At 39.2% G+C, this 24502-nt stretch overlaps 5 protein-coding genes across 11 annotated transcripts; 3 read left to right on the plus strand and 2 right to left on the minus strand.

The window, feature by feature from the left end:
- The first annotated feature begins 208 nt into the window (after nucleotides 1-208).
- Nucleotides 209-13259, plus strand: LOC108048529 (sodium/potassium/calcium exchanger 2). Of its 5 annotated transcripts, none has more exons than XM_017129264.2 (7): nucleotides 209-597; nucleotides 8530-8673; nucleotides 10374-10681; nucleotides 11172-11403; nucleotides 11465-11611; nucleotides 11676-12014; nucleotides 12285-13259. In XM_017129264.2, the coding sequence occupies exons 1-7, from the start codon at nucleotides 519-521 to the stop codon at nucleotides 12602-12604; spliced, it is 1569 nt and encodes a 522-aa protein (XP_016984753.1). In that variant the 5' UTR covers nucleotides 209-518; the 3' UTR covers nucleotides 12605-13259. The 5 variants fall into 5 exon arrangements, with proteins under 5 accessions (XP_016984753.1, XP_016984754.1, XP_016984755.1 ...); XM_017129265.2 differs by having other exon boundaries at nucleotides 8533-8673; XM_017129266.2 differs by lacking the exon at nucleotides 209-597 and adding an exon at nucleotides 6152-6241.
- A 129-nt stretch (nucleotides 13260-13388) lies between these two features.
- On the minus strand, nucleotides 13389-14994 carry LOC108048530. The gene is made up of 3 exons (XM_017129269.2): nucleotides 14691-14994; nucleotides 14547-14633; nucleotides 13389-14484 (listed from the first exon to the last, which is right to left on the minus strand). The coding sequence occupies exons 1-3, from the start codon at nucleotides 14748-14750 to the stop codon at nucleotides 14224-14226; spliced, it is 408 nt and encodes a 135-aa protein (XP_016984758.1). The 5' UTR covers nucleotides 14751-14994; the 3' UTR covers nucleotides 13389-14223.
- A 447-nt stretch (nucleotides 14995-15441) lies between these two features.
- On the plus strand, nucleotides 15442-17735 carry LOC108048527 (FHA domain-containing protein DDL). Its single transcript, XM_017129261.2, has 2 exons — nucleotides 15442-16194; nucleotides 16847-17735. Exons 1-2 carry the CDS (start codon nucleotides 15566-15568, stop codon nucleotides 17553-17555), a joined length of 1338 nt encoding a protein of 445 aa, XP_016984750.2. The 5' UTR covers nucleotides 15442-15565; the 3' UTR covers nucleotides 17556-17735.
- A 77-nt stretch (nucleotides 17736-17812) lies between these two features.
- Nucleotides 17813-18369, plus strand: LOC108048528. Its single transcript, XM_017129262.2, has one exon. The coding sequence runs from the start codon at nucleotides 17833-17835 to the stop codon at nucleotides 18133-18135; it is 303 nt and encodes a 100-aa protein (XP_016984751.2). The 5' UTR covers nucleotides 17813-17832; the 3' UTR covers nucleotides 18136-18369.
- A 111-nt stretch (nucleotides 18370-18480) lies between these two features.
- Nucleotides 18481-24386, minus strand: LOC108043835 (probable basic-leucine zipper transcription factor D). Of its 3 annotated transcripts, none has more exons than XM_044461454.1 (3): nucleotides 23794-24386; nucleotides 21314-21516; nucleotides 18481-19223 (listed from the first exon to the last, which is right to left on the minus strand). In XM_044461454.1, exons 1-3 carry the CDS (start codon nucleotides 24377-24379, stop codon nucleotides 19167-19169), a joined length of 846 nt encoding a protein of 281 aa, XP_044317389.1. In that variant the 5' UTR covers nucleotides 24380-24386; the 3' UTR covers nucleotides 18481-19166. The 3 variants fall into 3 exon arrangements, with proteins under 3 accessions (XP_044317389.1, XP_044317388.1, XP_044317387.1); XM_044461453.1 differs by lacking the exon at nucleotides 18481-19223 and adding an exon at nucleotides 19292-21243; XM_044461452.1 differs by lacking the exon at nucleotides 18481-19223 and adding an exon at nucleotides 19292-21246.
- Nucleotides 24387-24502: the final 116 nt, after the last annotated feature.

Genomic DNA, 24502 nt, shown 5'->3' on the forward strand with positions numbered 1-24502 from the left:
CACCGACAGACTTGGGTTGACTAGACGTACTAGTGGAGATATCTTTATAAAACCGTCAATACAAAGCGACGTCGCTGCCGCAGTCGCTGCCTCTGCCGACGCTACCGCCGCTGCCGCTGCCTCTGTCGACGCCACCGCCGACGTCGCTGTTTATTATTAAGACGGGCGCGAGCGGGCCGCACTTAATTAGTTGTGCGATACAATTCTAGCCAAGCGGTTTGCTGGAGTTTGCCAGCCAGCGAGAAGCGATACGAAATAAAAATACCGCGAACGGAAATCCGAATGTTCGAATATCGAATATCGAAAATACCAAATATATCCGAATATCCGCCAGCGAAACGAATTCGAGCGCTCCGTTGCGCATACGCCGTGTGTGTTAGCCCATTCAAAAATAAAGCGCTATAAAATTAATTATTAAATCGGCATAAGTGCACGTGCATTATCTGAAGTTGTTTTTTATTTTTTACGTTCCACCGCGTTTGTTTTTAGTTTTTTTTAATAAGCACTAGTATTCCGAAATGGTTAGAACTGCCGCCCTGCTATTGGGCCTATTCGTAACATTATGTGGTAGCCATTTGACGGATACTCATGCAGAAGGTGAGTTTCAAAATTAGGACGAGATTCCCCAGAAAAGGTTCCGATTTTGAGGCTTTTTTAATTAATCAAATAAATAATATTTCTAATACAGAAAACCAGTTAACTCTACTTTAATAACAAACAACTTACACTTTTATATAAGTTCATGAAAATTATGTAAATCTAAGAATCCCTGCAAGCTGAAATGAATTTGTATTTAATTGCGTATATTAGAAAAATAGTATGATTATGCTGTAAGCAAATTCTGTCTCATCTATTATTTAATTTATAATACATTATCGGCATCTTTAACAAAAATTATCTTTGACCTGCAACTAAAGATTCTCTTCCGAATGTCAGTATTTAAAAAACTATTGTTAATAAAATATTGAAGCTACTTCTTCCTACAATTGAATGAATTTGAAGACATTAAAAGCATAACAATTTAACTAATGTGAGGAAAGAAATAACAATCATAATGAAAAATCTAATGAATCATTCGAATGTATTAGGTCCAACTAAACATTGAAGTCTCTAAATTTTTCTGTGAAACATCTCACTATTTTGGCAACTTAAAAGCTAGTTAAATAGAGCCCTTGAAATGTTTACCATTGAATGGAAAACGTTTGCCAAATATTTGCATGCCTTTCCGGCCCTCTTTAGACCCCAGTCTAATCATTAGCCACTCGCTTATCTAGACTTCCTGTCGCCCCAAAGCGATTCAGTGCGAATTCGCACTTATCCACTGGACAGATGGATGGATCGATCGATCGATCAATCAAGTAGCACTTATCCATCGATGGCAAATGGATGTCCCCTGGCCAGCTACATTTGTGGCTCTCGAGGATGCCCCATCCGGTGGGCGGTTGCCCCTTATCGGAGGACACCTTGGTGAAGTGCAGAGATTTAGCCGTGATTTACGCTCTCGTTCTGGCCAAAACATGCGATTCGCATGATGGCTTTATTTGCCCATGGAACTTAGATTCGAAATCAACCAGCCAACTACAGCAATTTATACGGCCTGATGCCATTAAAAACAAATCGTGGCCGGGCACTATCTAGTGCTCTGGCCATTTAAATTGTACCGAGTCCATTATCGCCGCAAGTCAATTTCCTTTCAGATTTCTTGATTACCCATTATGGGCCGATACGACCGGTAACACAATCGTTTCGCACTTATTGATGGAGCTCTGGTTTATTTCAGCAACTCAATCCGATCGGGAATTTCGCCATTGTCAATATTTTAGTCGAGATTACCAAAGAATCAAATGATTTTTAAATACAATCTGATTAATTGATTTTTGTTAAAAGATCTTGAAATCCTAATTTTTTTTTCAAGAGAGTAAAATAATTTATTGTTATATATGACATAAATATATGGACTAGGCCCGTCTTCCTCATCATTATCCCTAAATTTTGTTATAAAAAATATTATTTTAGTTATAAAACGCACTTAACCTTTCAGCAATTTTGTTGATAATTGGTATTTTAGTATTCACAATTCATTATTTAATTTAAATAAAAAAATGTTGTTAATTGTTCATTTTTTCCTTAACATTATTTACGAATAACCGTTTGGAACAAACAATAAAATCAGGGTATATTATATTAGTTGTAAAGTATGCAACAGGTAGAATAAAGCGTTTTCCACCGTATAAATTTTAAATAATCTGGTTCTTTATCAGTCGATATAGCCATGTCTGTCTGTCCGTCAGTCTTTTAAAGCGAGAGAGTTGGGATGAAACACTTTTACGCTCAGAAATCTCTAGGTTTTTTATCTATAAAATGTTCCCCTTTGTTGAACATTTTATTTTCCAAAATAATTAATCTGTAAACGCAGAAATACTCAACCTATCGAATAAATCAAAAATTAAAATTCTAAACAAAAATTGTTTTAGATTTTAAAAAGTTTGAAGTGATCATGTATAATGTTGTGGTAAAATTTTCCGAGCAATGAAATAAATCTTTCGCGGATCGGATGACTATAATGCAAATATATAAATATGAAACTATCTGTGATCCGGTTTAACAATTTAAATTACAAATCGTTCTTTTTAGAGATTTTTTTCGGTCTGGCTACCATAGAATCGATTAAGTAATCTTCATGACTTTTAAATTGGATATAGTCAATTTTTAAGATTGTTAATTTAATCAAAAGTAGTTGGCCAACAATTGTACAATATACATAGCTAAATCAGCAAATCTTCGTTTGTTTATAATATAAATAAATCAAAACGTAAGGTTCAATATGGGACATATCTATTTTGCAATCATAAGAACTTGCTTAATAGGTTTTTTACTAAAACATATTTTATAAACTGGGCAACTAGCTTTCTTTCTTCTTAAATATCAGCTCAAAATATTAATTTTCGTTCTTATATTTCAACTTCGTTTTTAAAATGGCACATAATTGCAGCTCATTTAATTAAAACACTTTATTGTAATTGGCTCGCCGGCTAACTATTTTTATTATCCGACTATAACAATTGGCTTTACTGCAAGCTAGACACTTCGTAGAAAAACTCAAATAACACGGCATGTTCTCCACCTATTATTACCAACTTCACGCTGACAAATTTGTCGATTCATGATCTTGATCTTAATGTGAGCACCATCATCGCCATAATCGGCTTGCATAATGGAGATCGGTGCTGAAAGGCGGCTATAGATGGGTAATCGATCGGTAAACGATAGCAGGTGATTCCCAGATTCCCAGTTTCCCAAAACCCACTGCCCAGAGATCTATAAATATATGCGGTGCGATTAATATGCTCACTTGTGTTCGGCGTTCGGTAATTCCGAAATGCGATTTTCGCTGGAATGATGAAAAGGAATTTATGGATCTCTCATTCTGCTGACGTTGGACATTGCACTGAAACCACCGATCAAATTTGGACACTGCCATCAGGGGACTTTTCGCCGGGCCGTAATTGTCCACAGGGGCCAGTAATTACAGCCCCGTTTTCTGGTTGCCGATCTTGAGTTCGAGCATTACTATCTATTTATTTTTATTCACTTATTTGTGTAGTGCTGCTTGGTATTGTTTTGTTTTGCTTAGGTTTTTTATTTTTTTGTGTTTTGCCGGCGCAAACAAGTAAACACGCTCGTCTGTCAACGTGAGACAACACCATGCAACATGGGTCTAAAAGCCCTTCAGTCTTTCCAGATCTCAAGATATATAATTCAAGAAAATATTAGGTTTTTAAACACCTTAATCTACTAAAAATATAAAAAGGCTCTTGCTTTTTTTATATCAATGATCGAGTGCCATAGTGATTGCAGGGATTTTTTATAATTTTTAAACAATTTGGATGGTTTAATTTTAAGGAATTAAGATTTATGATACTTCAATATGTTCTTTTTGCGTAACCTTATTCCATAATCCCTCATATTCATGCATTCTGTTACCATTCCCTTTTCATGTCATGGCCATTCGTTTACTACACATTAAACAGACGATATCTTGGGGTAAGTTGCATTCATAACATTTAAAATGTACCATTCTGAATAAGTACCATACTATAATCGAACGTAATCGTTGCTTTCTTAGTACTTTAGTTCCCAGACATACTATTTTTAAATAGAGCATTACGTTCTCTGTTATCTTTCGGCCATAAATATTTTTGTAATCAATCAGTTTTTGTTGATTTACAACCAAATCTTAATGGTTTCCCTTTAATTCTTCAGTTATGGCTATTGCGGCGTTTCCTTAAATAGTTTTTGTTGATTTCTTAAAACTTGTTTGGCTTAACTACTTTTAAGAGAATTCATTTAGGATTGAGTACTTTTAATTTTAAATTAAATTTCAATTAATGGCTTTTTTAATAACTCCAAGGGCTGATTTCACAACGTCATATTAAGGTTCTAGTTTGCAAAATGTCATAGAAAAGTTAAATATATAGTTAAATAGTTCGGTAGCACAATTTGGTTTTCTCAATTAGGTGTTAACTGTTTAAACCACAAATCTTGAATGGATCTGTTTGCCCACAAATCGTTAAAAAATTTAGACAAAAAGAAAATTATTTTTGTTTTAACTAAATAGATAAACTCCATCATGATACTGAGAAAGTAAATGTTTTTGAAACATTAATTTCACTTAATTATTATTTTAACTAATCAGATTGGAAATGACTTCAAATATTAATTCATAATATTTTTTGCCGAATTGAAAGTCAGTTGGCAATACATATATAAATTTGTAAATATACAGTCGGCATATTCATGCTACTCAGTTCGCGATCCAAACTTTTGCTGGCCAGTGATGGCGCATAACCATTATAGCAATATACCATTACCATCGGATAACTGGCAGTGAACCAATAAAGCGTGTTTACCAAACAATTAGCCAGCACATTTCGCATTGATTCGAATCGCAGTGACTTTGATTCGAATTCGAATGGTAATGCTCATTTGCATTTGCAATTGCATTTGCATTGGAATGGCCTGGTGTTTCAAAACTCTTGGTTCGACCCTCGCTGGGCCGGTAATTGGAACAAAGAAAAACGCCTCGATTAATGATTGCAAAACAGGCGGAGAGCCTTGGCAACTGGGAGTTGCACAATGGCTCGAATCGGTGGGCGGGGCCTCCAAACCTGGGACTTCCCGTAGTCGCCGTCCCCGATTTGGCCCTGATCGAGGGCTTTAGGCCCTCAGCCCACAAATTTCCCCGATTTCCGCATGTCGGCCCGATATTCAGGAATAAAACTCGACTTTGACTGGGCATTCGACTTGACGAGAGCTTGGGTTTTCCAATGCATCTCATAAGCGATACGCGGCACTCGAAAAAACGTTTTCAGAAACTTCGGGGAATTCCCTTTGGTTTTAAAAAGCCATTGACGTAGGTTTCTGTATAACTCACATTATCTTGTGGTAAAAAAAATTGTCGCTTTTTAATAACTATTTAGAAAAAGCAAAAATAAGAACAGCTAATAAGAAAAAATATGTAAATTAAAATATGTAATTTAATTATTGTAATTAAAAAATTCATTTTCATTACATTTCCAAAGAGGTGTTATATTTAAAAAAAAAAATTTTAAAATCAAATTTTTAAACTGTTAAAAATGAACAAAATAAGTATCAAAAGTATAAATTTGTTTGTATTATCAAAATTAAGAAGATCTTAGCTAAAAAAAACACTTTATATATTAAGGACTGTAAGATCTGTAAAAAAACTCAATTTCCTCTGTATAAAATAGTAGAATAAATAATCACTTATTATATTATGATATTTTATGGATCTTTGACCTGCAATGTAATGAACTTTGTTTTGTGGGTAGTACACAAATATATTAGGAATTAGGACAGGGAAAAATGAAATAAAATCAAGCTCTGTATACACTTTTCCTAATTTTGTAGTAGTTTTTCTACTTTTTTTCAAGTGTTTGCCCGCCGAACTGCCAGTTGCCAACAAGTTCAATAAACTTGTTTGTCTGCTGAGCTCGGCTCGGTTCGGGTTCGGGTTTTGGGCCGTAATACTGATACACGTAGACACGTTCTGCGACTCCGATGCCGACTATGGCTAAATGCATTCCAGATGCAATGCCAAGTTGGCTTTTTAGTTGGCCAAGACTTTTCCTCTCGGCGGGACGCGACATGAGTGCCCATAGTTGCGATTGTGGATGTGGATGTGGATGTGAATTTGACCCACTGGTTTTGAGTGCAGGGAGTATGTAAGACAACCCGATGTTTGCCTTATGCTGTTTGCCTTTGTTTTCCCGCCGCGATTGTCTGCCATGTTTTCAATTCTCATTTTCCACCTGGAGATTGCAGGTGGAAAACAATTAAACAATTATTGCTCTTGTCGCGCGATGTTGCTGCCGTGCAATCGGCGATGTTGCTGCTGTGCAGGTGCCACAATTCTTGGCACGCAATTTACAACAATATACGAAACAACAATATGAATACGAATCGAAAACAATGGCCAAGTGATGGAATTCCATCGAGCGTTGCTGGAGCATCGAGTTCATCTGGAAAATCGGGTCAAGAGGTTGCACCCACTGTGTGTGGGACTTGGTCAACAAAAACGCCACGAAAATAATGATAAAACCAAGTGAAAACGAAACAAAAAAATGGTGACTGACATTGGTAATTCATTTACTGGCCGGGGGGTGTAAAACTGATAACGTTCCAGACCTAGACGAAGAACTCACCCTTCCTTGAGATAAAGAAACCCCCAATCCCCATCTGGGGATTATAAAACAATAATAATAATAACACAAAGCCAGACAAATATAAACAAATCATCAGCCGAATGCCCATGACTGTCGCCGTTATTTTGGGATGCGAATGCAATTTTTGAAAAGTAAAGTCACTGAAAACAACAAATAGCGAGTAACAAATAACAAATAACAATGTTGTAAAAAAATGCCAATCAAAATCGAGCAGAGGCGCATTAACACTGGCATCCAACTTAATTGCGCCCACGGCTATATAATTGGTTATCTGACCACGAATATGAATGGAATGTTTTTGTTTTTCTTGAGCGTTTCGTGCGAACTGCAGAAATTATAATGAAATCATAATAGTCGGGAACTAGCAATGAGTAACTTAAAAGCCAATAAAAGCTATCTGAAAAAAGCAGTGGAGAGGTCTACTTCCCCGGAAAGCTAAGTACTTTGTTCCGATTTTTAAGACAGTCATTATTTTGTATACATTTTAAAATGGCGCATTAAGTTACAACTTTTGTAAATAATTTTAAAGACATTTTACAGGCAGTATTGTTCTAGATTCTTAAACACACTTTAATGAAGCTTTAGTTTTCTTAAATTGTCTTTATGATTATATGTAACCATGTTTTTCAAATTCAATATTTAATGGCCGCTTGATTTTTAGACCAAGTTTTACTGTTTTAAATTAATTTATTAAATGGGTTTCTTTTAAGAATTCCTATTTTAAGTTCTAGATTTGGATTTGCTGCATACAAAAAGGAAAAAATTAATATAGGGCGCTTAATAAAAATGTCAATGCGTTTAATGTTGGCAGCCATGTAGAAAGTTCTACAAAGAGAAAGTTAATGAAGAAAATTGCCGGTTCATAGTTTAGATACACAAGTTTGCTTTGTATTTGTTCGAAGTAATTGCATCTTTTTTAATTGTAACACAAAATGTAAAAAGCTGTTATTTAAAACAAATTTTGATTTAAATTCCTTAATTCTTCTTTAAGCTATAAATATTTTGGAGCAAATTTCAAATAAAATATATTCATTATTACATTGTATCCTCTATTTTTTCTTCCTCAAAATACTATAAATATATAATAAAGACATTTTTATTACTTTATTACAAAAATGTATTTCTTTAAATGAAATATTGTTCAGTGCATCAGATATAAAATACATATATAAACACTTTCTATTTCGGAAATAAAATACAAATATAAAGACTGTCAAGTTCGGAAATAAAATACAATTATAAAGACTGTCAATTTCTGAAGCCCAAATAGATGGTACACTCTTAAAAATAGATTTCTAAATTTTAGATATTAGACTTTTCTTGAAAAAGTAGTTTTTTTTAGCTTTTAAGATGATTTAAGGCAAAAACAAACTTTCAAGTATTTAAATGGTCTTTACAACAAGAAAATTATTTGTTTAAACTAGAAATAACATATCTTTAAGCATAAAAGGTCGTTTGTATAGGCGTAAAAATATAAAATTTTGGGAAACTAAGGCTTTAAAATGAAATACCAAATTAAATATTATTATTTTTTAACTAATATACCCTTATTAAGCAACCACCTGGCAACAGGTGATCATTCTCGAATTGTTTTACAACAGTCGATTTTGATTGCGATGATTGCTCGGCTGTCAGTCGTTGTTGTTTTCTCCGCCGCGACTTAATCTTATCGTTGGGCGAATTCTCCATTAACCTGGAAGAGAGTCAGGGCCGCGGAGATAGATATGCATCTGAGGACCCCGATGAGCAATCGATTAATTGCCTGCCTTTCTTGTCATTCCAGCAGCCACTGGCAACGGAAGCACTTTCCTGGAGGTCTCTCTGCGCTATTTCGACGAGCAACTGCTCCTGGACATCCTGCCACGTGCCACGTGTCCGGGCGAAGATGAGGGCTCCCCGATGGACGAGTTCGCCGACCTGTTTACGGGTGAGTTCCGCTCCGATAACCGCACTACAAGGGCGACCCGAATGCGCGGAATGTGTGCGCGCTGTAAATAGATTCCGCAATCCGTATTCCGGATTCCGGACCGAACTTGAACTTGTCCGTGGACAACGTAGGCTATCCACGCTGTCCGGTGTCTTGGCCCAATGTCTTTTCCTGCTTCAGCCCTATCAGCTACGGCGATAAGGGCCAATTAAATGGCCAATAAATCAGGCAGCCCGCATAGTCTGTTTACGGCGTCGTCATTAAATACACTACTACACTGTAGTTACGGGCAAATGGACAAACGGACAAATGGACAAACGGACAAATAGATAAATGGATAAACGGACAAATGGACAAACGGACAAATGGACAAACGGACAAACGGACAAATAGATAAATGGATAAACGGACAAATGGATAAACGGACAAATGGACAAACGGACATATAGACAAACGGACAAATGGACAAACGGATAAGTAGACAAACGGACAAATAGACAAACGGATAAGTAGACAAACGGACAAATAGATAAACGGATAAGTAGACAAACGGATAACTAGACAAACGGATAAGTATACAAACGGACAAGCGGACAAACGGGCAAATAGACAAACGGATAAGTAGACAAACGGACAAACAGACAAACGGACAAATAGACAAACGGATAAGAAGACAAACGGACAAATAGACAAACGGATAACTAGACAAACGGACAAATAGACAAACGGATAAATATACAAACGGACAAACGAACAAATAGACAAACGGATAAGTAGACAAACGGACAAATAGACAAACGGATAACTAGACAAACGGACAAACGGACAAATAGACAAACGGACAAACGGATAAGTAGACAAACGGACAAGCATACAACTGGGCAATTGGGCACGAGACTGAGCACTTGGGGAACGCTTTCTTATCACAATAGCAATAGCAATGGCAATAGCCAACTTGTACACTTACACCTCGCCAAGATGGCGTTATCTGTAGAGGGAACGGGTTATAGATTTGAATAGGAACCTTGATAAGATTTGGCCGCTTTCATCGTGTCTTTACTCAACCCAAATACAAGCCAGTTTTTTCGGGTCTAAATTTAGGGAATGATTGAGATCGACTGCGTGTACGTATCTAATCCACCGCCCGTTGCCAGGTGAAGTAGATTGGATCTGTATCTATGAAGTGTGCGGAAGCCCTATTGTGAGTGGGTGTTTCTTGATGGGTGTTTATAGGGGAATAATGGGGGCCATAAAGATATATAGTTTTTTTTTTGCGAACACGTTCTTGGTTTCCCATGTGTTATTTTAAAAATTAGTCACTAAATTAGCTCATTTAGATTTGTAGGCACCGCCAGTTCAATCATATCGGTTTTGAACTACACTTTACAATTTACTGCAATGCAACAGGGTTAAATCAGAATAGTGTTTTTTATATGAAAAGATTTGGACTCCAAAATTCATTGGCAATGTAAGCTCCCATGTCTGCAAATTTTGGATAAGACCTCCAAAAAGTATTCTTGCGAACATATGAGTGACTTTTTAATAGTTAGCAATTGTACTTGTGCAAAAAGGTGACATGATATATACATTCTTGATCAGCGGCAAGAGGTTATTTGGGATTTGGGATTGTCTTACCTTATAGGTGTATTTTACTACACAATCCATATTAAGTACCCTCCTGTTCTATCTCCAATCCGCAGTGGAGCAACTCCGGCAGGGATGGGTGGTGCTGCACGTCTTCGCCGCGGTCTACTTCTTCATCCTGCTGGCCATCATCTGCAACGACTACTTCCTGCCGACGGTGGAGTGCATCTGCGAGGACCTGCACCTGTCGAAGGACGTGGCGGCGGCCACCTTCATGGCCACGGCCACCTCGATGCCCGAGTTCTTCACGAACACGATCAGTACGCTGATCCTGGAGTCGGACATGGGTCTGGGCACGATCATCGGCTCGCTGATGTTCAACACACTGGGCGTGGCCGGATTGGCCGCTCTGTCCATCGATAAGGTAAGCCTTAAATATTATTTAATAATTAAATAACTCAAAATTATTTAGATACTATTTTCTTGAATAGTTAAGTGTTAGTCTAAGCTAAAAATCAAAACACTTTGCTCATAGTTTAATTTAATTAGGGATTACAATTTTTATTCAAGCCATTTGACAAAATTTAAGTTACAAAGAAAATAATTTGTTAAAATTGGTAAATTAAATAATTGTTTTTATAAATAAATTAAGGTTTTAATTATTCTATTTATAAAATTTATTATACAACTAATTTCAGAAACGAAATAATTTTGTAAACTAGCGTTACCTTAAACAAACACATATAATTTAATCTTACTCATCATTGGTTTATGATAAATTCTTAAAGTATCTTATCTGCGGGATATTTTTAAAATTTCACCACAGATATGACCCATTTTAATTTGTTAAAAAATAGTTAAATTATGAATAATTCCAAAGATACACGTGACTAACCTTGATTATTGATTGACAGCCGGTGCAGCTGGACTGGTGGCCAATAGCCCGCGACTGCTTCATCTACATCTTCAACACGATCATCCTGCTGGTTCTGGCCTGGGGCGGAAGCATTAGCTTCACGGAATCCTGCATCATGATGGGATTCCTGGTGCTCTACTACCTGATCACGTTCAACAACAACAAGTTCATGCCCGCCATCCGGGTGTTTATCGAGGATCGGATGAACTGCTGCTTCTCCACGCGATATGGTGTGTTTTAACTGGGGAATTACTTGGTTCAGTTTTGATTAATTTAATCTTTATGACCCAGACCTGACAGAGCCCCCAGAGAACAGTGCCAAGGCTCAGCTGCCGCTGAAGAAGGATCCACTGTCCGGCGACGGCCTCTTTGTGGTCAATCTCCCCGAGAACACCTCGTCTATGTCCTCCACCGCCAACCTAACGCACTCCAAGCACTGTAAGTATTTTGTCTATAACTCCATTAAATAATTAGTCTATATAATAAACTACAATTTTTTTAGGGAACGGAGAGGACGACGAGGAGGACGGTATGCCCGAAAGCATATACGCCTATCCGCGAAACGCCTCCGGATGGATGCAGTTCTGGTGGATCTTCGTCTTCCCCATCAAGTTCTCCCTATCCCTGCTCATTCCGCACCCGATGAAGCACCGCCGCCTGTACCCATTGTCCTTCATCATGTGCATTCTGTGCATCGGGGGTAACGCCTACCTGATTGTTTGGATGCTGACTGCCTTCGGTGTGGCCATCCATGTGCCCACCATTGTGATGGGCCTGACCTTCCTGGCCGCCGGATCCACCATGCCGGAAGCCGTCTCTAGCCTTATTTCACTGAGAAATGGTGAGTGATCTGGGATACACACAAGTTGACCAATTAAAAGGATACCATTCCCCTTTAAAGTTAAGTCTTAACTTTCCACTGTTTGTCCTGTGAGTCAGTGCTAGAACCAGTTGGGAATTATAACTGCACAAGTAAAAGAAAAACCAAGAAGACAAAAGTATGCAAAAACAAAATAGAAAAATTATAAGACATAATAATAATTTTGACCTACCAAAACTATTACTTTAGACTTTATTCGATACTAATGGTGATATTTTCCCCAATTTCCAGGTGAAAGCGGCATCGGAGTCTCGAACTCGTTGGGCGCCAACTCGCTGGCCATCCTGTTGTCCCTGGGAGTTCCGTGGTTCGTGAAGAACTGCATTAACTACGGCACCGGGGAGCCCCAGCAGGTCGGCACCCAGGGCATCGAGTACAACATCCTGATCCTGATCATCTCCACGGTGGCCCTGTTCATCATCCTCAGCTTCAGTGGCTACCGCCTCACCAAGCGGGTGGGCGTGGCCCTCTTCACGGTCTACGGGGTGTTTATCGTCCTGCAGATCCTCATCGAGATGAATGTCTTCTTCCCCAGAGACTGCAGTAGCTAGTGATGGAATCGGGAAGCCCAGAGGAGACCTGGTGCTGGCACCAGGATATCATCACCGCCGCAATCCACTCGCAGGGTTTGAATTCGCTTGGAACTATTGTTCGGTTAATACTGGGTCTGGTGCAGCTGGAATAGCTAAAATGATAAGTACAAAAGCTATGTTTTGTAACTATCAATTTAATATTCAACCGCAAATCAGAACCAGTACATACTCTGTATTTTTTTTACCCTAGTTTACGCTTTGATTATTGCCTAAGACTGTCTAGGTTTAGATGACGAAGCTTCCAGCAGCGATTTCTATTTATTTCGCGTTGTATATATTGTATATATGATTCTGTGCATATCCCATAGCCTGTAGGACCATCCACAAATGTTTCAACCGTTACCAAAGCCCAAAAACGAGATACTAGCAGTTAAGAGGATAATAAACACGCATATCTAGAAGTGCCCACGATATTCACCCATCTTCCTGTTCAGGGCCGCAAAAACGGAAAAAAAAAGACCGACAAAACCGCAAAACCACACACAAAAACCTTCTGTTGATATTCCGCGCTTCCATGTGTGCTTAGTGCTGTAGAAAAACTATTTGTTAACGTTATCTAATACCCTTGATACCATTGTTATTAATTTATAAATACATCCTAAGGCAAATGTTACGGAATCTGCCTTTCATTTCGAATTATCTATCGCTCAAGTGGCTCGCATTGGCGGCTTGACTTGAGGGCCGTTTGCTAAACGATTGGACCCCGAAAACAGAATAGTAATACAAGGGTAACACTCGGGTGTCGGGTTGTCGTTAGGTTTTAGTTTCATTTGCTTCTTAGAGGGGTTTACAAACCATTCGCATTGGAAAGTATGGGAATTATCTTGAAGTTACATCACAAATAAATAAGTCATCAAATGAGATCAATACACCGTAATACACATCAAATATGTAGAAATCAAAAGCGATTCGAGGGCTAATACCTATGCTAATTAATGGTGTGTATCTGGGTGTGTACATAATGTATCTTAAAGATATATATATATATATAGGTATATGGGGGAGTCTTTAATCCTCCACCCCGACTGAACATAATTGATAGATACTTTAAGGGCTTTTGTTTTTTGTTTGCACACAATGTGTTGGCAAATGTCTTGAGTTTCTCTGGGGCTAAGCGAATCGTTTACACAAATAAATACTTAGAGTTAGTTGCTTGGTTTTCATACCCAGTTTCATTTTCTTTACACAAATACGCACACTACATTTGGTATGTCAACAAATGCACACAACATATATAGATATCAAGGAAGTTTTAGAAACTTGCCAGGGGCTGCTGTGTGCGTGCGGCCTTGACCCTGCCACCTGTCCCACCTCCGCCACATCCACCTCCTCATCATCGTCCTCATCCTTCTCATGTTCCATAAACAAATCAGTCTGAGCAATTACAATTCAAATGTGCCTGCGAATGCGAACTGGCAGCTTTTAGCCGCCACCTAACAACCTGTCGAACCAATTGGCACAAATCTCAATCGATATGCCCTCTGCATACGGATGGCTGTGCTCCGAAAGTGGCAACTAAAGGCGTTGTGTGTAACATAACATCCTGTCCAGCCTCGGACATGGACAGTTGATCATCCTTAGGTGCAGCAATGGTGTCCATTCTTAACGTAGTAGTTGTGCATGGCCACGGTGCCGTTCTTGCTGTAGCTTCCACTGGCACTGCCACTGCTGCCATTGTACTGCGTTGGGTTGGATGTGGAGTTGCCGGGTCCGGTGGCGGTTCCGGTTCCGGAGCCACTTCCCGGATTGGGTGCATCATCGGTACTGGTGGAAGCGTCGAATGCCTTAATGGGATTCTGGATGATCTTGCACGTGAACTGGCGATGGGGACCAGGCTCCTGCGGAGGGAAATACAAGTTATACAGATTTCAGCACATCCACATCCCCTGGCGTAACGCACCTTCGGTTGAATAGGAAAGCAGCACCACAGGATGAAGGCTATGAACGCCACCAGTGTGCCCACGAGCAGTATGAAGTCCTCGATGGTCTGGACAAGGGCAAAAATCAATGTCTGGTGGGGATCGGCGGCATATAGCCGACTTACCGGCTCCTCGCCCAGCAGCACATGATTGATCAGATAGACAAAGTCATCGAAGGGTGTCATCGTGGCTATCCAGGTGCTGGATTTCGCAAAAAGGACGCTGTCTCGCACTTCTTGTGGGTTGGGCAACTGCAACTGCAACAGCTGCTTATTACGAACGCTGCTGCAGGCCGCACAACAGCATGGCGGTCCGGAGGATTAAATGGCAATTATCCTGGCATGGCCACCGGAATTCGCTGGAATTTCGCTCGATTTTCGCACGGCTTTTTGCCTGTGTGACCAGCTGCGGCCAGTCAGAGACGCCCAATTGCTGACCGCCTAACGCGAAGTACTATTATAAAATGTAGTATTTTTTATAAATGTAAAAGAACGATGTGCGTCAAGGTAGCGGCGGTACTCGAAACTCGGGGGCTGTACAAAAATGATAATGCAGATATGTTGAGAATAGATGATCACGTTAAAAATTTATTTTGTCATAATTATAAGAGCTTTGAAATCTTTGAGGGAGGCATTTGAAAAACAGGCTCCCCACACTTAAGGACGATTCTTCAAGGGTAAATCATACAAATTTTAATCAGTTTATTTGAAAATCGCTGAAAAATGATCCACACTCTGAAAGCTTATACAAAAAAAAGTATTGAAAAAATGCCATAACAGCGAGGAAATTAACAAATAAAAAATGGACATTTATCCTAGTTTGAGGGCTTCATAATTACTGACGCTGTCTTGACGGACGCTATAATTTTTTAGTATCTAGCTGGTAATTTGGCACAACCTGGTCACACTGTTTTAACAGCTGACGGTATAAAAAATAAAGGCATTTTTTAATATTTGATTTCCCCATTGATTTCGGTAAAGCCAACGTGTTTTATCCGAAAATGGGCAAGCGACGCAGCCGGGAGCGAGATCAGGAACCGCAATCCTCCAGCGGCGACGAGGAGGACACCAAAATCAGCGAACGCAATTCATCGAAATCAAAGAAAACCAAGCGAAAGGCTGCCCGAGATTCATCCAGTTCGTCGGACTCCTCCTCCGGAAGCAAGAAATCCACTCACAGCAGCCTCTCGCCCGGCAGAAAGAAGTCGAGGCCCGGCAGGAAACCCCGAGACTCCCCAGAGGCCACGGAAAAGCGCTCCAAACTGCCAGCGAAGCCCTCGGAGGAGGTGCAAGAGCAGCGCTCCAAGTGGGACAGTCCAGAGCACAGCGGCTCCCATCGTAATAGCACGAGGCAGCGCCGGCACAGCCGCAGCCGCTCCAGGGATCGCGGCGAGCGGGAGAGGGACAGGGAACGGGAGAGGGAGCGGGACAGGGATCGCGGAGACCGGGACAGGGAACGGAATCGAGATCGTGAGCGGGACAATCAAATGCAGCGCGGCAAGGAGCGCCGTCAGCGATCTCCAGGACAGAGACAGCGATCTCCAGGACAACGCCAGCGGTCTCGGAGCAGCGAGCGCAAGGATCGGGAGCGGGATCGCCAGCGGAGGTCGCCAGAAAGGAGGCCAGTTCGGTAGGTCACCCCACAGAAATACCCAGCTTATTTCTACACCTTAAGCCAGTTTTTCTTATTCTTATGGTAAACCAAAAGTATGTCTTAAACTGCCAAGTTCCATACGTTTTCTTACTTTAAAACCTTTTAGCTTACCATGAGAATAAGAAACGGGCATCTGTCTTGAAACCTATGTATATATTGTATATACTTTTAAATTATTCGGTTACTACTAGGATATTGCAACACCCAAACATGAATTAGCATCATCACCGCCGTTAACTGTAGAGCATAAGGTACATGTACAGGTAGATCCAACCATTTATGTCTTTTAGAACGTCGAGATCGCGCGTTAACGAATGTGACTACTTTTTAGATAAAATTAGGCAATTAATTAAATACAAAGAAAACTCAATTTTAACCTGTATACCCTTCGAATCTGTATAAACTATAAGAAAAGTTGAGTTTTAATAATAATAATAATAGTGCGCAAGTATTTCATATTCTTACTTTGACTTCTCACTAACTGAATTTTAAGATTAATTCGTTGTTGGTAGCACTAGATTGAAGCATTAGTATATCAGTTTAATACAACTATTAATTTCAGTTAGGTTTCAGTGAAGTCCAACAATACTGGTAATTCCAATTAAGCCACATTTTGTCCCTTTTCCAGCCGCAGTCAAAGTCCCCGCGATCGCACCCACCGCGGAGGTCGCGACTTTGGCCAGGGACGACAGCGAAACCAGCGTCGCGACAATCGGAACAGGAATGAGGACGAGCAGTACGACTGGGGAAAACAGGGCGACGACAAGGCGCCGCCCGAGGAGGAGGAACCGGTGGACAAGGAGAAGCCCAACTTCGGACTAAGTGGCGCCCTCACCGAGGACACCAACAAAGTGAACGGCGTGGTGGTGAAATACTCAGAGCCGCCAGAGGCCCGAAAACCCAAGCGCCGCTGGAGATTGTACCCGTTCAAGGGCGAAACGGCGCTGCCCACGCTGCACATCCATCGGCAGAGTTGCTTCCTGGTGGGACGCGATCGCAAGGTGGTCGATTTGGCAGTGGACCATCCCAGTTGCTCCAAGCAGCATGCGGCCCTGCAGTATCGACTGGTGCCCTTCGAGCGGGAGGATGGTAGTAATGGCAAACGCGTGCGGCTCTACCTCATTGATCTGGAGTCGGCCAATGGCACGTTCCTGAACAACAAGAAGATCGATGGCAGGAAGTACTACGAGCTGATGGAGAAGGACGTGATCAAGTTCGGCTTCAGTTCGCGCGAGTATGTGCTGCTGCACGAGAACAGCAAGGAGGACCAGGAGGACGACGATGTGCATATCAAGGATGAGCCGCAGGATGCGCCCGCTGAAGTAGCCAATCCCTAGATCGCATATGTGTTCTTATTTTCGTTTAGTATGTTCATTTCTTTAAGCTTACCTGCAGACCTAATATAATGTAATGCGTTTTATAACCCAAACCTTGGGCTAGAGATATGTAAAAAGTCTTATACGGAACACGGTTTTGCGTGTTCACTGTCGAAACAAAAATAAATTCTCAAATGAAAACGTCTTGTGTTGTTGAAGCACCATAAGGTCAGGCGAAAAGTGCTGACATCGGTAATGCTCTGGCTTGCTGGAACTCCACTGTTACAGCATTCATTTGATGGCTATCACCATGCGCTGGCAGTTGACGATCTTGTGGCTTTTCGTTTCGGCTTCAGCCAGACCTGTGATAAAGTATCGCCGTCAGATAGTGACGCCAAAGCACTTGATGGGACCTCCGTTGGCGCCCAACTCACAGGCCAAGGTGGTGGTCACCCCGCAAAACCTGAGGGAGGTGGCCAACCTGCGGGCCTTGATCCAAAAGGCCGTCGATGAAGACACGTATGTGGTGGCCGCTCCCCCACCACAGGTAAGTAAACCAACGAAATTATTCCCATACTTTATTCGATGGACCCCAGCCTAGAGCGATTTCATTAAAATAACTTCAAATTATAATTTTTGATCCACAAAATATACTAAACATTTGGACTTTAAGAACTCGCGAGTAAAAATTATGGGTATCCATGGTGCCGAATGTTTGCATTATTCCCAATGCTATTTTAAAGCAATAATCGATGTGTAGTTAATACCAAAAAACCCGTGGTTCGTTGTAAGCTTGGCTTACAAGTTGGCTTATAGACTTGAATAACACATTGTATTGTGACCAGCTGAAGAGCTCGTGGCTTATATTTTAAAACGAATTGTAAGAATAATCCAATTATCCAATGGTGATGGCCACCGTGGGCTATCGAACGCTAAAAACAGCTAGTACAAAGTAAAAAGGGGACATATGTTGTACACACTCGTACATACATATGTCCATTTTATTTATGTCAGCGACTTAACATCAATTTTTTTTTACCGAATAAGTCGAGTAATAGCTAAATCAAAAGTACGCCTTATTCTATGCATGCCAATTTCTTGCAACGAAGTCAAAAAGGGTATTTAACAAATTTGTCTAACAATATGTTTTGAATATGAATCTTAGAATAAAATCGAATCAAAATGGTATTCAAATTAGCGGTTTAAATTATGATTTTTCCGGTAATTCAACGCTTAGTGATAAGGTAAAAATAATTATAAAAACTCCAATTGATAAATATTTGTAAATACACAAATTACGGAATTACTGATGACTTTCATATTTCATACACCTAAAAAGAAGCCTTTTCTTAAATTTAGTATATTGGTGTTTTCCATAGAACTTAGAAGAAGTCATTCCTTGATATCGATGGCTCTATATTCCTCTTCGAAATCATCATTACCAAGGACTTTTGTAATATATTTTTTTGCACCCTTTCCAGGATTTTCTAGCCAGCCTGGGTGGCAATTGGCCAGCACCTTTATCCTTGCCGCAGCCCTGGACTCCGGTCCTTAACTTCACCTCATTTTGGCCCAGACTCGGCTGACAGCACACCAAACTATAAACGATTAAATAGCTCGTACATTTCGGAATCAGCGATCGAAGAGGTGCGGAAATCGCCGGAGCTTTGAACCACGTCGCTTGAGGAACTGAAAGGAACGAGAGATCAAAAGTAATCTCTGATGATCAATCACAAAGAAAAAACGGCAAGCAGTAATTAGCATTTGTTTAGGTTTTATTGTTCTTCCAATAGAAATCAAATCGGGTAAATAATAGTATTGGGAGTAAGTGGGGTGTAATAAGAAGTGAACTACAAAATGGTATGGTTACGGTACAGTTTAGCAAATATCGGTTGTCTTTTGTGTCATGAAACGATTTCCATTGTCTTTGTCCTGTACAAAATGTCATCTTAAACCACTAACTATGCAATTAGTTCTAGCTCTATACGTAAGGTACCATGAACAAAAAAAATGCTCTAAAATATATGTTTACACTAATTATTAAATGTGTGTTTCTGGTTGTGGGATCGCAAATCAAAGTTAATTACACATAATATGTTTATGGGGACAACAACAATCGTGTATGTTCTATAACTAGGCCATATACATTCAAATATATCAGTATATATGGGTTTATATATCGTATATAGTAGCTACATATATATATTAGGTCTAGGCGCAATATATCAACTTGTTCATCGTTTAAAAAACATTTTTTCGACGTGCGGCTTTATAAGTTTTGTTCCCTTTGCAATGAAATACGAATGCCAACGAATTTTCAATGACATACAAAAAAAAACGGAATGGAATAAACTGAAGAATCAGTAAAAAACTATAGTCGATTATCGCTCGACTATTTGGTTACCCAGCACTCTGATTTTTATTGAAGGCAGTTTAGAAAAGGTTTAGCTCTTACGTTATGCAAATTATTTTACCTAAAAGACTATAAGAAAATTTTAAGCACAGATATAAATAAAATCACACCATATTAAAAAAAAACCTAAAGTACTTTAGCTTTGAAACCCTGTAAGTGTTTGTGTGATTTTAACAATAAACTATTAATAATTAATTAAGAACTCTGATGCGAAATATTTAATAGCACAATGCCAATTAACATTAGTTTTTAGGTGAAATTAAGACAGAGCAAAATCATATTATAAAAACTTTTGACTGAAATTATAATACCCTCTACAAGGGTATACAAATTAAGAAATTTTATGAAATTTATTTTTGAAACCTTTTTAAATCTATATTATTATACTGAACTTCTAAACACTATTTATGCGGAATATTATAAGTTCAAACTTTAATTTGGATCAATGATTTGTTTTAATTTTAAGTTTATACATTGCACTACTTCTATAGACAAATTAACCATTTTGATTAGTGATATTATATTAAGAACAAAATATGCTTTATTCAAAATGTATAATAATTTGTATTGCACTTCTAACATGCACCGGCTACTACGAAAATGATATTAATCGAACTTAACTAATTAAAAAATGGTAAATGACTAATCGGATTAACTTGATTTTGGTAGCTAAATATCAGTGACTCAAACAGACGGACAGATGAAGCGAACTGGGTTAGTTTTTCACCTATATACTGAGAGCTGGGCGCTGAAACAATGCGAGTTTAATACAATTAAGTTGGTTTTTTATACATAGCATGTACGTAAGTAAGAGTTTCAAGTTCAGCTTGGGTTCACATTTAGTTATCAGTTTAGTTAAGCTTAAGTGGGTCGCAGTTAAGATAAGGCGATCTGCTCAAAGAATGAACGAGATGAAGCAGCGGATCCTCGGGAATGTCGTCAGTACTCTGCAGATGTGGGTTTTGGTATGGAGTCAGGTCACTGTCCGCCAACAATAGTACTAGTTACGGAACTAATATGGCTCACTACATGCTAACACAACGGGTGGCTAGTCTCATGGTTGCACGATGTTTAACAATAATCGTAAATCGTAAAATAGCATTTTATAATACGCGAACGTCGTATGGGCTAATAAATAAATCCAAAATTCAACTCAAGCAGCAAGGCCATCTAAATCGAATCCAATGCTCGCTGCTGTCCGGATGGTGGTGTCGTGGATGTGGTCGTTACTTCTTGGCCAGGCGGCTGGAGGTGTTCATGCGACTGCTCCAGCTCCTGCTGTTGTTGCTTCTGCAGCTGCTGATGGAGATGTGCGGAATGGGCGTGGGATCATACATGGGGATCATATTTTTGGGTCTTATCTAACCTCATCGATGTCCTCGCCCTCCGACGAGCTGCGTATCGTGTTGTATTGCGAGTTGCGGCTGCGCAGCATCCGCAGGAAGCTGCCCACGGCGAAGATGGTGCGGCGGTGGCGATGGAATATACCCTGGTATAAGGCCTCTCGTAATGTCTTCCGGTCCTCCACGTCCACCGATGACGTCAGCGATGTTTGATGCGGCAAACGTGCTGCGAATGCAAATTGAGTACAGAACACAGAATTCAGAATACGGCGAGCCGTAAACGGCAAAACAGAAAACGACTCGCAATCGAATTAATAATAATAAACGCGATAATGAACGCGCCCTGAGGAGGATTAATCTGACAATAAGGTCAGATTGTTGGCGCAAACATAAAACGCTTATGAAAACGAGCTAATGAATAAACAAAAAAGAGGCCAAGAGCAATTGCCCTGTCTTTCCTGATAAGTTCCCACGTAGAGAGAGGGAAATTCGAGGAAACTGATAAACTAAACGTGGAAAACATAGAAATCTAATTTTTATTACGAGAATTTTGCAGTGTTTACGGACTGAGTTCTTAAAGCATTTTTATTTATTTATATAAGAGGAATACCGGATACATCTAATAAACAATTGTACATAAAAGTGCACCTAAATCAAAAATGAACAAACATACTTTTAAAGAAAGAAAGTCAGGTCTTTTGTTAAATATAAATGAGGGTCAATAGTTTTTAAGCAAAGTTTAATACAAGATTCACCTATGACCTAACCCCCAACTAAATAAGTGTGGCATAATTTATTTTTTTAATGGCAAGATTTCCTTAACTTTTTATTGGGTGCTATTGATATCTAAACTAAATTTTCGATTTAAACTTGTTGAGACCAAATATTGGGTCTTTTATACAAAAATTTGTGTACCATAAGGTTTATATAATATATATTTTTTAAGGGAGGGGTTGAGGTCAAACTTTAAAACAAACTTTCACCTACGAAGTTTCAGCTTTAAGTTTCCCATGAATAAAAGATCCAGTACACAAAACTTTCCCAATCAAGTTTTGAATGCCTAATTATTCTTTACTCTAAAATCTGTAGAATTTAACAGAATATTAAACCCCATATACTTCAGTTCCCTTTGGTACAAGCCATTTTCAATGTATTGTTTTTGAAGGTAGAGAACTCTTTTTGGTCTAAAATGCAAGGTACAATATAGACATAAATACTATACAATTTGTCTTATCTATCTCACAATTATCTACAATTCAATAAATGATGTTGAAAATTGAATGTGTCATAATCTTTAAAAAAATTCGTTGATTATCGTTATATTAGTCACAAAACCATAAAATATCAAAATCCGGAATGTGGCTACAGTAAAATCAAAAACAAACAAAATTATTTAGAACAAGTGTGTTCACATTATGTTCAGACCGGCATTAAATTGGATACAGAATTCCCTTTAAATTTTAAAGTTTGATAAGAGTGACTTATAATCACTTGGGAGTTCAACAACTTTTCTGAATCATTCGGATTGACTCACATATTCCATAGACTTGAATTTTTTTTTCCAATGAGTAAACTTTTATCCTGAAGAATTTTCATTCCATTATTGTGTAAAATCAGATGATTTCATAAACCACCATGCTTTGTTGTTTAAGTTTTATATTACAAACAATAATAAATAAACAAACCTCTTTGAAAATTCATAAGGAAAAAGATAATACATAAAGTGTTTATGAGTTTAAATAATCGATGAGTTTCCTGAAATAAAAATAAAAAATAACAACGATTCATTTGCATACAATCAACACTTTTTCCCCGCTTATCTGACTCGGTAAATCTGACTTCGTTTCTGGTACATATATTCCAATGTTAAAATTAAAACTTGCTAAAGTTGCTAACGTGCCGAAACGCACTGTCTGCTGTGTTTTCCAGGCCAAACTAATTAAGCTCGATGAAAACAGTAATGGAATTTGCCAGCCAATTGAGGCGCCTTCTCAATAAGCTCAATGATATGTAGACCGATTCCGGTATTCATTTTAATTAGCTGAAGGTCTAAAGTAAATTACTTTTTAATTTTTAATACTTATTATTTTGCGTTAACAAGACAGTTAGAAAAACGCCATTATTATTCATTTTAGTCTAGTGATTTGTATGCATTTATAGTTTGTTCTATTAATTATTTGAACTACTCCGCTTTGCGACAGCAAACATTTATTTGTTTTGAATAGCATGAACGCTTCTTGAAATTTATATTTCTAATACCGTGTTTATGGTATAGATATTTCTGAAATAAATATATACGACTGGCCAGAAGTTTTGTCAGGAAAAATAAATAATAAATAAAAGGAAAATAATGAGGTAACCAACTTTAAAATCTAGAAAATCGTTTGCAGCTCCTCTAAAGTTTAAATTGAATTTTTGTATTTTTGAACCTCATAAAATCGAAATGTCCCTGCGATTGTTTGCAAAAACAATGCCGTGCTACACCAATAAGGGGTATACTGACCAGCGATGGGTGACTTAGGCGACTTGAGGGAGTACTCGTCGATGCTCTTGCCGCCCAGATCCAGTTTGAGAACCTTCTTGGTCAGCTGCTGTGTGGCCGCCTCCATGTTGCTGGTCTTCTCGATCTTGATGTCCACGTTCCGCTGGCTGACGGCGCTCTTGGTGGGCATGGCCGCCTCCGATCCTGTCGTGGATGTGGTCGTCGGCGCGGTTCCTTTGGCCGCGTCCGTCATGTTGTTGTTGGCAATGTTGCTGCTGTTGCTGCTACTGCAATTGTTGTTCTCCGACTCGTGCTGCTGCTGCTGCTGCTGCTGATGATTATCCTTCTGAGTATCCTTTGGATGATGCAATTGCTTCTCCCCCTCCGCCTCCTCGTCCCCCACCTCCTCCAGTGTCACCTGCCCAGTCGTCGTTGTTGTTGTAGTAGTATTCTTATCAGTATGATTGTTATTGACCGCCGTTGCTTGTGTACTGCCGCCAAATGCTGGAAGCTCAGCGGTACCGCTTACGATACCGCTACAGTCACCGCTCCCGCTGCTGCTGCTGCTGTTTTCAACGACGTCGACAGCGGCAACAACAACAACCATTGTTCGAGAGCGCGAGCTTCGCTATTTTGCTATTTGTTTTCAGTTTTTATATTATGTTTTTTTTTTGTTTTTGGTTTTTTGTACTTAGCATATAAACGATTTCCGCTGACGTGCGCGCGCCTT

The sequence above is a fragment of the Drosophila rhopaloa genome, unplaced genomic scaffold, assembly GCF_018152115.1.
Source record: "Drosophila rhopaloa isolate 14029-0021.01 unplaced genomic scaffold, ASM1815211v1 contig_3, whole genome shotgun sequence".
Taxonomy (NCBI): domain Eukaryota; kingdom Metazoa; phylum Arthropoda; class Insecta; order Diptera; family Drosophilidae; genus Drosophila; species Drosophila rhopaloa.

What these genes read in the sequence shown, in the direction of transcription:
- LOC108048527 (XM_017129261.2), top strand. Translation starts at nt 15,566, where the DNA reads ATGGGCAAGCGACGCAGCCGGGAGCGAGATCAGGAACCGCAATCCTCC. An exon ending in CCAGAAAGGAGGCCAGTTCG is followed by an intron (nt 16,195 to 16,846) that starts GTAGGTCACCCC and finishes TCCCTTTTCCAG; the next exon opens with CCGCAGTCAAAGTCCCCGCG.
- LOC108048529 (XM_017129264.2), top strand. Translation starts at nt 519, where the DNA reads ATGGTTAGAACTGCCGCCCTGCTATTGGGCCTATTCGTAACATTATGT. An exon ending in GACGGATACTCATGCAGAAG is followed by an intron (nt 598 to 8,529) that starts GTGAGTTTCAAA and finishes TTGTCATTCCAG; the next exon opens with CAGCCACTGGCAACGGAAGC. An exon ending in CCTTATTTCACTGAGAAATG is followed by an intron (nt 12,015 to 12,284) that starts GTGAGTGATCTG and finishes CCCAATTTCCAG; the next exon opens with GTGAAAGCGGCATCGGAGTC.
- LOC108048530 (XM_017129269.2), bottom strand. Translation starts at nt 14,750, where the DNA reads ATGACACCCTTCGATGACTTTGTCTATCTGATCAATCATGTGCTGCTG. An exon ending in TGCTGCTGGGCGAGGAGCCG is followed by an intron (nt 14,634 to 14,690) that starts GTAAGTCGGCTA and finishes GCCCTTGTCCAG; the next exon opens with ACCATCGAGGACTTCATACT. An exon ending in GCTTTCCTATTCAACCGAAG is followed by an intron (nt 14,485 to 14,546) that starts GTGCGTTACGCC and finishes TTCCCTCCGCAG; the next exon opens with GAGCCTGGTCCCCATCGCCA.
- LOC108048528 (XM_017129262.2), top strand. Translation starts at nt 17,833, where the DNA reads ATGGCTATCACCATGCGCTGGCAGTTGACGATCTTGTGGCTTTTCGTT.
- LOC108043835 (XM_044461452.1), bottom strand. Translation starts at nt 24,379, where the DNA reads ATGGTTGTTGTTGTTGCCGCTGTCGACGTCGTTGAAAACAGCAGCAGC. An exon ending in GCCTAAGTCACCCATCGCTG is followed by an intron (nt 21,517 to 23,793) that starts GTCAGTATACCC and finishes TTGCATTCGCAG; the next exon opens with CACGTTTGCCGCATCAAACA. An exon ending in AGGGCGAGGACATCGATGAG is followed by an intron (nt 21,247 to 21,313) that starts GTTAGATAAGAC and finishes CATCTCCATCAG; the next exon opens with CAGCTGCAGAAGCAACAACA.